The sequence below is a fragment of the Homalodisca vitripennis genome, chromosome 2, assembly GCF_021130785.1.
Source record: "Homalodisca vitripennis isolate AUS2020 chromosome 2, UT_GWSS_2.1, whole genome shotgun sequence".
Classification (NCBI taxonomy): Eukaryota; Metazoa; Arthropoda; class Insecta; order Hemiptera; family Cicadellidae; genus Homalodisca; species Homalodisca vitripennis.
This window is the reverse complement of record NC_060208.1, coordinates 85,919,833-85,932,510: the sequence shown is the minus strand read 5'-3', so window position 1 is coordinate 85,932,510 and position 12,678 is coordinate 85,919,833. Positions and strand designations below refer to the sequence as shown.

The 12,678-nt window shown below is 34.4% G+C and overlaps 1 protein-coding gene across 7 annotated transcripts in view; it reads left to right on the top strand.

The window, feature by feature from the left end:
* The window catches only part of LOC124354307 (SUN domain-containing protein 1-like), a 73,011-nt gene that overhangs the window by 54,076 nt on the left and 6,257 nt on the right, over nucleotides 1-12,678 (top strand). For 6 of the 7 annotated variants that reach the window (XM_046804657.1, XM_046804658.1, XM_046804659.1 and 3 more), the window contains 4 exons: nucleotides 702-750; nucleotides 3,277-3,440; nucleotides 10,137-10,307; nucleotides 12,156-12,248. In XM_046804657.1, coding sequence (XP_046660613.1) covers nucleotides 702-750; nucleotides 3,277-3,440; nucleotides 10,137-10,307; nucleotides 12,156-12,248 — 477 coding nt within the window. The remainder of the gene's footprint in view (nucleotides 1-701; nucleotides 751-3,276; nucleotides 3,441-10,136; nucleotides 10,308-12,155; nucleotides 12,249-12,678) is intronic. The other variant, XM_046804662.1, reaches the window with a different exon arrangement.

The following is a 12,678-nucleotide window of genomic DNA, read 5'->3' as shown; positions in this document are numbered from 1 at the left end:
ATCTTTAACTAACCTAAATACATATTTTTTAGTTTTAATACGATTCGTATTTTTCTTTTGAAAGTTCCCCAAATTGATTGACAACCCTTCCCTTTCCTTTACCATCTCAGCATCAGATAGTTCAATTCCTTAGTGGACTGGAAGTTAGTAAAGCCTGGACTGGAAGTTAGTAAAGCCTATCACTGAAGGGGCTGGAAAATTTTCATTTCTGCCGGTCCGCATGATATATCAAGACCAAACTTTACATATGTTTATATGTGGGCAACATTACGTTTGATGAAGGTGCGTGTCAGTCTAAAGCATTAGCGAACATTTTTACATTGATATTATGGGTAAACATCATGGCAATTAGAAAGTAGCTGAATAAATATATTTGTAAACAAACTGAATTCAATCATGTGATATTTTAACATGTGACATAGTAACACATGTAGCTATAGACTTGGAATGTTGCCTAAAACCTCAAAGAATCCTGTTACGCAACATGTGATTGACATACTCCTACCTTGTATATCAAGTACTGCCAGCCTGAACTTCAACAAATCAATGAAATCTAACTCAACATTTGCTGACAGATTTCTCATTATACCTGTTAAATTATTAATGAATTGTCATAATTCTACCAGCTAACAAGTGTAGTACAATAGTTGTAATGAAGTAATCAATTGAAAAATAATTTTTGTAATTTTTATTTTTTACAGGAAATAGAAACTAAAGTAATTGCCATACCACCAAGAGGAATTTGGGAAGGTAATACAAAACTTTAAAATACTTTGAGTCTTTTTCATGGCAAATCTAACTACTTACTCATTTTCAACTTAACAGTTTTGTTTATTTGCATATTAGTTATAGCCCATTCTACGCCAACAAAAACAAAAAAAAATTTTTCAAAAACTCTGTAAACAATTCTGGAAAATCCAGATAAACGAGATTATATTGCATTGTGAATAAGACTGTATAGATAATCTCTTTCAATGAAATCGTGGCACTAAGTCGGTATAAGTTTATAGAACCTTTTGTTTTAACTATTTAAATTCTTAAGATATTTTATATTTAAAAATCTATTTTACTTAAAAAATAAAACAGATATAATACAATTTTTTTAATATTAGTTAAATTAAAAATATTGTTTTTTGTTACACCACCAAAATAAATGTGTTTAATACATTCTAAAAGTGTTTATTAAATATTCACTATTTAAAGTTCACTGAATGGTTTAACACTTAGCCACTATTTGCCCTAAATTTTACACTCACTGCCAGTCTGACAAGGGATACCTTACCAAATTATTTCAAATTTTTTGTACCAAAATTTTTTAGAGCACACTCAATGAAAGAGCTCAAGTAATCACTATTGGATTATATTATATGTATCTTATTGACGAAAATAAATCAGAAAAAGGTTGCTGTTTACGATCACTTGTCTGGGCGAATTGGTGACTGAGTTATAGGTAAACCACTTACAAAAAGACCCTGGATGATTTGAGTTCACGGAGGTCGGGGTAAATACCCCTCCAACGCTGTGATGCCGCCCTCTCCCAGTATCCCCACCACTTCTCAACATTCGCTGTATTAGATCATCTGATTGATCCAGCTCAGTCGGTCTTGTTCACTGCTGCGATTCGTTCAGTTGAACCGGTCAGTACAGAGTTACAGAGCTTTCCCGCTAGAGCGTGTTATACCGGTCATCCTGTTGACCGAACAAAATGAACGAATGAATGACTGGATGTAATGACCGAGTGAACGAAAGGATCTGCTAGTAAAAAAGTGTTCGAATAGAGGAAGAAACAGTATATCGTACATTGAATGGATAGATATATAACAATAAATGTATTATTTCAGGAATCTAGTACATGCAAATATATCTATTAAAACATATTTAAAAAATTTAATTGTAAGTTACCAGATACATTACTAAATATTTTAAATGTTAATCAATGGACTTGGTTGATTGATATGGCTTTGATTTATCATAAGTAAGGTTATTCCCTACAAATGGGGAGACTCCCTACTCTCCCCGTTGAGTTATATGATTACGGTTTTATTCTTAATCGGTTAGCAGTGAACGAAAGTAACGACTGAACAATGTTGAGGACCTAGTGTAACCTAATGCATAAACTCTATAGTTTTAGTTAGTTCCATATGGTGTTAAGCTATTTTTCATGGATAAGAGTTCTTAAATGAACTTAATAATATTGTAAGTTTTACCGATCATTAAAAATATCTGATTTGAAAAAATATAAAATTTATTTAGTTCGGAGGAAAAAGTGAACGAAACGTTCTAGGTGAACTGGTCTTTTGAAACACTCTGATCCGGATCACTTGACTGACCCGTTCGAATTGAACAACACATCTCTAATGGTCACTGCCACTGCACGGCTAACCTCAAAACGAAATGCAAGCTTCCTGGATACATGCATGGCTACATTAATCTGTTCAATTAGTATCTTACGCTTAGACTGCGACACTTGTATATGCCTACACAAAAAATACAATATAGTTATAGAACAGGTAAAGTAGCTGCAGTGTAAACAAAACTGTGAAAGCGAGACAAAATTCACACAGCTGATAAACAGATACAAGAAGGTGCTGGTCCCACTCCCCACCCCAACTCCCCGCCAGAGGGGGCCCTTCCTGCGCGGTACTGCTCAGAAATTTGCTTCTGCGCAGGTTTCTTTACGAGTGGTTGACCTATAGTGCTATGTATGTATTGTTGTTGTTGCATTTCAAGGTTATGTACGCGTTAATAGTGCATATATGTAGTATTTAAATCAGTGGAGTGTTTAGTAAGTGTAGTAAGGCTCTGTAAATGTTATTATGTAATTGAATAAGTTCACAACTGAACTGTTGACAGATAATACATTATTTTATTGAACATATTATTTTTGAAATATCTTTAGGATAAATTTTGTATCTCAATCTACTACAGAAATATACAATCAGGCGGTTTAGATTCAAATAAATTGTTTTACTAAAATACTACAAATTTGGCCCAATATCGCTAGTATACTATGACATCTGGGGTAGCCCGTCACAGAAAATAACCAGCTTAAAAGGTTAAATTAGTATTAACTAACTATGCAATGAAGCTTTCTTTTCAAAATATTTTAGTTTTTGTGTATAAAAATATAACTGAAACCAGTTAATTAATCTTAATTTCTAAATAACCTCAAAATCTTTAATTGTTTGGAAACTGTGTGTCGTTATGTTTGGTATATAATAAGAAGGTAGTTTTTGTGATATTTTAGCACTATTTATTTTTTTTTTATTGTTTCAGAGTTGTTCACTTCTGAACCTGATCTAGCCTCCGCTGGAAACTTTGGTTCCGTATTGTCTACGCCTGACACTACATCACACATCGAAGCTGCTTCACTCTCTGTCTTCAGTTGGTTGTCTTTCAAAATCAATTTGCCTCATTATCCACCCCAGACCACCATACAGGTGAGACTGCTAAACCTTCCAAGTAGAATATGTCCTTCTATGGGAAACACCATAACTCAGAAACTTCAGTTTGTCCAATTATTTTTTAATTATATTCTCAAAATTATGTACAAACTTATTAGAACATTACTCCAGTTCCTTGGTTTCAGAATGTTTCAACCATGTTCAAATATTGTGCAAATTGATCCTGAAAATAAAACCAGCAATAGTAATAAAACAAGTGTGCCAGTGGACAATTTAAGTGGCACTGGACTTAGTAGCGATGATCCTATTGAATAGTAAATGATCTCACCATAGTTGAATAGTGAAGTGATATTGTGTTGTGGCAATCAGAATAAGAAGAGTAAGATGTTTGTCATAACATATTATTCAGTGTCAATTAATTAATGGGGAGATAAGGTCAAAGGACTACATAGTTTACTCTCCTAGTAGTGGTTCCATTTTCTGTGCTCCATGCAAGCTTTTTGGTTCTAAATATTTGGCTCCTACGAAATCAAAACTTTATACTTCAGGCACATCAAATGACAAAAACATTGTATTTTGTCCGCACATGAAAATCTCAAGACCAGAGCTAGTAAAGTTAAGAAGATTATTATTAATGATATCAAGAGTATCAAATACTTTTCTGCAATAGTAGATTCAACCCAGATATCTCACAGGACAGATTTTACTAATTATTCGTAATTCCGGACACAAATCGGAGAAATTTACTGTTACAGTGTTGAAAGTTTTAGAATCAATTCCATTAACATCAATGATTGTCGAGGACAATGCTATGACAACACAAGTAATATTTCTGGGATTTACTCCGGCCTACAAAGTCGTATTAAAGAAATTAACCCCAAAGCACTTTATTTTTAGTGCTGCACATTCTCTCAACTTAGTGAACACATTTGCTGCAAGCTGTTACCAGAAGGTATGCACATTTTTTAAATTTAGTAAAAAATAGATATCATATTTTTACTGGTTCTGTAAGACGTTGGGAGAAATTAATGCAGCACAAGGTACATAAATGTAAACTGTAATGAGTTTATTCGATACAAGATGGTATGCATGTGAAGACGCTTGCACAAGCTTGTGTGAGAACTGAGAAACTGTAATCGAAGTCCTGCATATTTATGAGAATTACCCATGTGAAAAACCAATTGTAGCAGATTAACCTACTGGTATTTTAATTACATGTACAGACTGAAAATTGCATTTATGTTGGAGTTTTGGACCGATGTCTAAGAAAGGTTTGAAAAAGTATTGAAACTTGTCAAAGTGTTGATACGTCCACTGAGAGATCAAATCGACTTCATGATTCTCTTGTAGATAATATGAACTTTCTCAGTGATATTTTTGATGTATATAAAAAGAAGGCAATAGATTGATGTGATTGGTGTGAGAGTGAGTGGAATGGAAATTGTCCTTACAAAGAGACAAGTTTAACCCATTAAGGAAATAGTTAACTTGATTCTGAACTGACCTGTACAAGGCAATTAAAATCAGCTCTTTTGCAGGCAATTGGTAAAAAATCCATAAAATAATTTCTATTAAAGATAAACTTATAATTTTTGTTTTGTTTTGTAGAAAACATTGTGTTCTTTAAAAATAAAATATGCTCACTGTAAATAAAAAAAAATTTTGTAAAAAATATAAAATATTATAATTTTTTTTTTAAATTTTAAAAGCAATTTGCTATAAAAACTATTTAAAAAATTTTAAGCCATCTAAACTGTATATTTTCTGAAACTTTATAATGTTTTTTGTAGCGGTCCCAGTTTGCTCTTCCTTTGTATTTGCATTTCCTGTAGTAGCTAAACCTCTAAGTTTCAACTCATATTCATTTTCATGACGACGTAAATAATATGCATTCATGGTGACAGCAGAAACCAAATTCCAAAGTGAAAAACGAACACTCACACAAATTAAGAAAAGATAATAGAGGTGTAACTGTCAGTAAACAAAACCACTAATAATTACGAGTTCCAACAAAAGTGTTGCAATATACAACAAGTTAACCAACCATAATGTCAATATCAATCACCATCAGAATAAGAAAAATAAATTCACAAATATATATAGTCCCCACACAAGCCAGGCCCCACGTTGGGCGCCAATTGTAGCGGTCCCAGTTTGCTCAGTCTAGGGGGGTGGGAAGGGGAGGTGTGGTTTTCACAAGTTAACGGCGTAGTAGAGTTAACTGTTAACGGTACTATCCGAGGGCGCCACCTTGTTTCCAGTAGTAGTGTGGTAGGAGAACGGAGTCAAAACAAGGAAAAGACCCGTTACTGGATGATGTTGTAAAATTAATGACCTTGTAACCAACTAAAGTAAGAGTGAGTTAAATACAAGGTAAATCTAAGAAAAGGAAATACATGTAAGAAAGCTAAATTCATTCAATGTAATCATTAAGTTTAGAAAAATTCTAAGAGCCTGTTGTTTGGCTTAAATCTAATCACTTAATAATCATTTTGCCAGATATGACAAGTTATACAGGCTGATAATGAAAACCCAAACGAGTTGAAAAGAGCCTTTTTTTATTGCACAAGAAACATTTATCAAATGAAATATTTATTAAAATGATGTAATTTTACATTTCATATCATGGAAAAAGGTTTGATTAACATTTCTGTATTTGGATCTCAACAGTCTGAGGGTACAGGTAACCCTTAGATTTATCAACACAATATACCCTAAACACCAGTAATTATACACTAAACAACATTACCTTGGCCGGCCACTAGTACTTCTGGTATTTTACCCATAGATATCAATCAAACAATACTTACATAAACTAGACATATATTTACACAAAGCACATTAAACATCAGTATTTACCCAATACAACAATATATTTATAAGTAATTATTCAACTACGCTGAAGTTCTTGTAGGTAACTGCAGTGATGTAGAGCACAGGCAATGTCCTTTGAATAGTGAAAATATTTCATAAATTTCACCAAGTCCGAGGTAAAGTCAATTTCACTGGAGGCAAGTTAGTTAGCCTAGGCCTATAAATTACTGGTACCAGTTTAATCCTTATTATTTTGAGGTAATCCGTCAATTAGTCGGTATAACAATTAAAGTTCTACTTATCAGTACGTAGATCACAACCATACGCCTCCGTAAGGGCTCACGGTCAGGGAGGAAGGCACAGTAGCAGGTATGGCACGGGCACTGGGTGGGTAGTGGTACGCAGACCTATGTGGAGGCACACAAACCGCTCCCGAACAAATCCCTGAGCACAATTCAGACAATAGAATCTACAAAAATATTTGACACTAAAAGATGTATAATAGTTGTTTCAGAATAGCACGTAAAATTTTATGTTAACAAAAATAACAATGAAACCTAAATATTCCGTGAAATAATCTTATCATGAAGTATTTTGAGAGATATATAATCGGTTTGTAATGTAAATTTACCCAGCTATTAACTATTAATCAATTACTCAATCTACAGTAGTCCATAGAATGATATATAGTTAATTAAATTCCAACAATAAATTATTAACTAAAATAAGCTTTAAAAAGAATTCACTTGAAAACATCTTTTCATATTTGTTTCCTATTCTACAAATGCCTTTTCTTACTTACATTTTGACAAAGCACGTAGCATAAATTACCAACATTTATTATCCTGAATTTACAAACAACAACAAAAATAAAACAGACTAACAGATAATTTTTAACTTATAGGCCACACAACACTATATATTACCTAAAGTACATTTTGTTGTAATTTAAAATGCATTATTTAAAATAAAAGTTCTATCCATTGTAACAACATATGTTTGGATCTAAGAAAATATGAACCATTAAAACACTATGTTAATATTTACAATCTGAAAGGATTTATATTTATGAGTACAACTTACAAATTAATAAAGGCTCAAGTAATTTCTGCTTCTTAATTTCACTAATATATTTACTCTGGTTGGTTGAGGAAAGAAAAACTAATTCCAAGTATCTGGATTCAAAAGTATTTATAATTTCTTGGTAGCACACATTATTTGACTAAAAAGAATATTAAAATACCTCACCTTGGCAACAATCCAGTAATGGGCCAGGAAGGGAGCAATGTAGGTAAAGACATTATAGATAACCTCGTGGAGACTCAATTTCCAACTGAACAATCTTCAAACTATCGCCATGAGAGAGAGAGGTTAAGCCTCGTGAAGCCTGTCAGTAAGTCACAAAGTCCAACAGGAAGTAGGAGTCAATTGTTGTTTGGCCAACTGGAGCTGCAGCTGTTTAATAGCCAGCTGATATGGATTTTCCAGGTTGATCAGGCCTGTCTGCCAAAGTTAATAAAATCTAACTCTTACTCTCTGTTATAAAATTTAAGGTTCACAAAAAAAAAGTTACATTTTTACGTGGAAACAAAAACTTACATTTATATCTGTAAAAATAAACATGCGACAATAAGTTTTGTGATCACTTACGGTTCTGCATTTGCGATTTCATCATCAGTTGTAGATTGCCATGGAATTTAGTCTACATTGAAATGAATGCTTCTCATAGGCTCGTATTATTTTAGCGCGTACTGTCCACTCAGATCGGATGGGCAGCGGTGCTGTCCACTATGGCGCCTGCGTGCACACAGCAGCCATGTCACTGTTGCGTCCCCACCAGCTCGGATTTATTTTCGCCGCGTCATTGATACTGTGCCTTTTAAAAAGTTAAATGGATTTAAAGGTCCAAAGGTAAATAATAATGTAGTCGAAAAGTATTACAATGGAAATGTTATATTTCTATAAACTAACATGAGTTACAATGAGTATTAATAATGTGACAGTAAATAATTATAACATGATAAAAAATAAAATTTAACTGCTTTTTATTGTTCCGAATACAAATTTAACTGCAGGCTAGTTGTCATCTTGTTGTTGAAATATCTGAGATGAATGGTACTTTTCAAAACAAACACCAATGTGAAGACCGGGCTCATTTTCACAAGTTTTGCAATAAAACTTCACTCTTTTCCTGGTGCCGCCTTGTGCTCTGCTGCTACACACGACGCAATTCTTCACTTTTCTACCTTCAAGAGGATATGGTAGATGAAGTTTCCCATTTAGTCGGGAAATGTCTTGTAATTGGGATGGTCTTCCTTTTTTATTTGTGTTCCTTACATCGCCAACAAGCTCTAATACCAGTAATTAATAATACCAGTAAAACCAGGTATTAATACTGATATATTTACACTGATATCTACAAAACTTCATTTACACTAATATTTAATAAAATTGCGCAATACTAAGAATAATAAACAATCCGTTCTAATAATGCGTGTAGGTTAACTCACTAGTGACAATGTGGTTAAAAGCGCGCTAAAACGAAAGCCTAGAATGCAATATTGAATAGATGATCAATTTCAAAGCTTTGTAATGAAACAGCTGATTGATCTTAATGCGTTGTATTATAAAAAAATTCGTCAGAATAAAAAAAAGGGGTTTATAACTTGTGGTCAACGCTGCTGTCCATCCGAGCGCTAGTAGGATTATTCAACGGACAGTACAGCTGACCATCCGATCTCTGAGGACGGCAACTCTAAAAATATATGCTCGCGCTAGAGGAAATGGCGGTGGCCAACACTGCTGCCCATCCGATCTCTGTGGACATTCTAACATTACCGCTCCGAGCGGAAAGGGTTAAAACACTGGATAACTGTAGTTACTAAGTCTTATTATTTATACTATATACACATGTTTCTTCAGGATTTTAGTAGTTTAGCTTGGTATGAAAATCCTTGAAACATTTTTCAAGATGCAGTGGAACTTGACACCGGTCGCACATCCAAGCAGTCTCAGACCTCTTGTTGTGGGAAGTGCAAACTTTACAAGCTCTGGTCAAGCTTGAACAATTATGTACTCAACACTTTCATCACTGCTGTTTTCGGAATCAAACTCAAAATCACTATCTAAATAACGGTTCACTTCAGAAGAACGTAAATTTTCACGATCCATTATGCGCACATAACCAAAAAGTTACAAACAATACACAAACACACAGTAAAGGGCGTCGACTGCCTCAAAACAAACAAATGACACTTTACAATAATATAAAAAGGGAATCAACAGGCTGGCCAACTGACTAAAACTATATTTTGTTAGACAGTATAAACGTTCACAAAGGACACGCCAACGATATCTTCGAAAAATTATAGAACTATGTTGGTAAGTAACAACGCAGTACAGACATCGAGTCAGGCTCGTGTGTCTGCATTCAGTCCGCTAGGAGCGACATCGAGTCAGACTCGTCTGTCTTCCTCAATGGGTTAAAGTGGAAACATTTTACCTTATTATTCACAGACTTAAAAGTTAACTACTAGAAAGAAAAGATGCATATTCTATAATAGCTGATAAATTTTCAGCCTTTTCAAACAAACAACCACCAGTTATTGTAAAAAATGCAACAAAACTTCAAAACCTTTACGATACTGGTCTGGAGTCATCATTTGGAAGTGAGTGCATCCTTTTGTCAAACTTTATCAAACTGGTGTTGGTTTTTTATCCTCTTTACTGTGTGGCCTTTGTATCAGCTGTCAGCTACAATACCTATTGTGTACATGTGTTTCAGGGATTTATATTGGAGGTAGGAGACTGTTGGGCCTTCAAGGGCCAGCAGGGAAGACTGGTGTTGGGTTTAATCCACCCTAATGTGTGGCCTTTGTATCTGTCAGCTACAATACCTATTGTGTAAATGTGTTTCAGGGATTGATATTGGAGGTAGGGGACTGTTGGGCCTTCAAGGGCCAGCAGGGAAGACTGGTGTTGGGTTTGATCCGCCCTAGCCTGTTATCCTCTGTATCTATCAGCCACATACCCGTCACCTTGTCTCCTTCTGGCGACATAATTTCGGCTCCAAAACTCTTCCAAGTTCTGGTCAGTACAGTATTTTTTTATATTTGCCATCTGTGCATTTCTCTCCTAAAATACACATACATTCAAATGCTGCATTTAGCATTTACCTACGTTTATTGTCCTTAAATTTTACTTAAAAATTCACAATTCACTCATGGTTTTTTTCCAATAGGGGGTGTAAAAGATGTATGACTGCATTAACGCTTGATCTTACCGCAACCAAACAAACAAATGTGGGGCTTTCCGACAGGTGTTTACCTAAAGCATACCCATTAAAAAAACATCCCCTCCTCTTCTTGGACCAACCTGGAAATTGTGTTCCCAATACTTTGGGTTAGACTTTTAGGTTGAGCCTTATTCAAGCTCTCGTTTGCTTTCCTTTTCTCCTAGATTAATTGTTCACGATCTGGAGTCACTTATTTCGTCCTTAGGAATTGTTCCATGTTTTTGGGTACCATATTCCAGCATTCCTATCCTCGGAGCATAACTCCAATGGTAGTCTGTGGTTGGATATCTTCTTACTGCAGCTGCGTTAACAGCTCTCTTCTTTCTTCTGTCAATCATCTGCACCTAAAGTAGGTATGTTCTGAGTCATCCCAAAGTGAATCTTCAAAAACGCAAGCGGGCAACTCCCATTTCCCCACCCTGTGCAGGTACGATCCAAAATAACCGTGGACCGACAGCAACTAAGGTACTTCACTGCATTCTACGTATTTTAACACTTTCAGCTTGGAGTTTTAGATGGCTGTAGAAATTCTTTTTCATGCGAGCAGAACTAACTCAGTCTTTTCACTCGCTTGTGTTAGCCCATGTACTCGGAGCCCAGCTCACGTGTCACATTACCATCTTCTGTACTACAAGCAATAATTACTGCAGCAAGGTCATCCGTATATCCCACCATGAAAGCCTCCAGGGACATCTGCAAATCCAAAATTTCATGTAGAAAACATTCCAAAAGTCGGGGCCCAAGATCGAGCCCTGAGCAGCACCACTTGTGACTCTCTCCTGCATTTGCTATCTGATATCATAAAGACCAGGTGCCGATCTGTAAAGTAGTTTTGCACCGTCCTGAGTCCTATTACGACTGTAATGGTGTACATCTACTTTTATAAAAATGTCATGCTCGCCCTTATTACTAAATGAAAGATAGCTACTTGATTCATTGTATTGAATAGAAACTATCCTATAAGTAACCAAAACAAGCATTTAGATATCTTAACTAGTTTTCTTAAGTGAAAACACCTAATGTACCTCTATACAACAAACCTTTACCTTTACTTTTAAATCAGGGAGTCCTGAATGAGTATTAATTTATTTAAGCAATGTACTTGATAAGGTAAATTATGAAATGTTGTAATATTTATTATACTGGACCTGTATTTTTATTGTCAAAGTTGCTTATCTGTAAATAAATAAGAGAATAAAAAAGAATGCCATACCTCGTCCAGGTTGAATTAAACTCCTTTTTATGCTTTATTTGATTTAAGGTTTTAAACAAACATTATCAGTCTTTCCATTGATTCAGTGTATGTTTATTTAATAGTTATTTAAAAGTTTATTTTCTGAAAAAACATAAACAGATAATTAATGTAACACTGAATAAAAAGATTTAAACCAACTTATCTGACAATTTGGTAGGAGGAAAATAAAAGTAACCTCTAACTATACTTTTATTTCATATCGTAAGTCCCTATTCAAAGATCTTTGAGGTGTCTTGTTTTGATATATTGGGTTTCTATTTTATCCTTAACTCACTGACCTCTCTTTTCTAATGGCTTTGTTTCTAATTGGTCCGTAATATATCTTCCTAATGCTTGATTTCCATATTTCATCCCCATTATCATTACTAAATTGTAAACATTTCCACAGGTCCATCGGTCACAAGATCTTGAAAATGGTATAACTGTGGGAGAGTTCGAGTACAATAAAGCTGGACCCTGGAGGCAGAAGTTCAATCTCAATGTATGTAAATCAGTAGCTTTTAGAGTTTTATTTTCTCAGAAGATTATGTACATTAACCCTGGATCTGCTAATCAAAAAATTATATAGGGCCTGGTCCATCTTATCTTGATCATTTGCAACCTTTACTTGAAAAATAATAAATATAAATAAATAATAAAATACACCTATTGTTCAAATACGGGTTTGAATTGTTTTTTAATGCAACTGATAATTAAGGATGCAGAGATCCTACGCAGATGTCGAATGCTCTTTGTAGAAGCTTCCTCTAACATCCCAAATGGTGAAAATAGTGTTTAATGAATCCTTGAAGGCAGTGGAGAGATTCAGATTATATTCTGAGCTATTTTTCGTCAAGACATGGTATTATTATATTTGTTATCCATTTGAAATACTTTATTCGTCAATACTGTTGATGAGATTTATTGTTTTT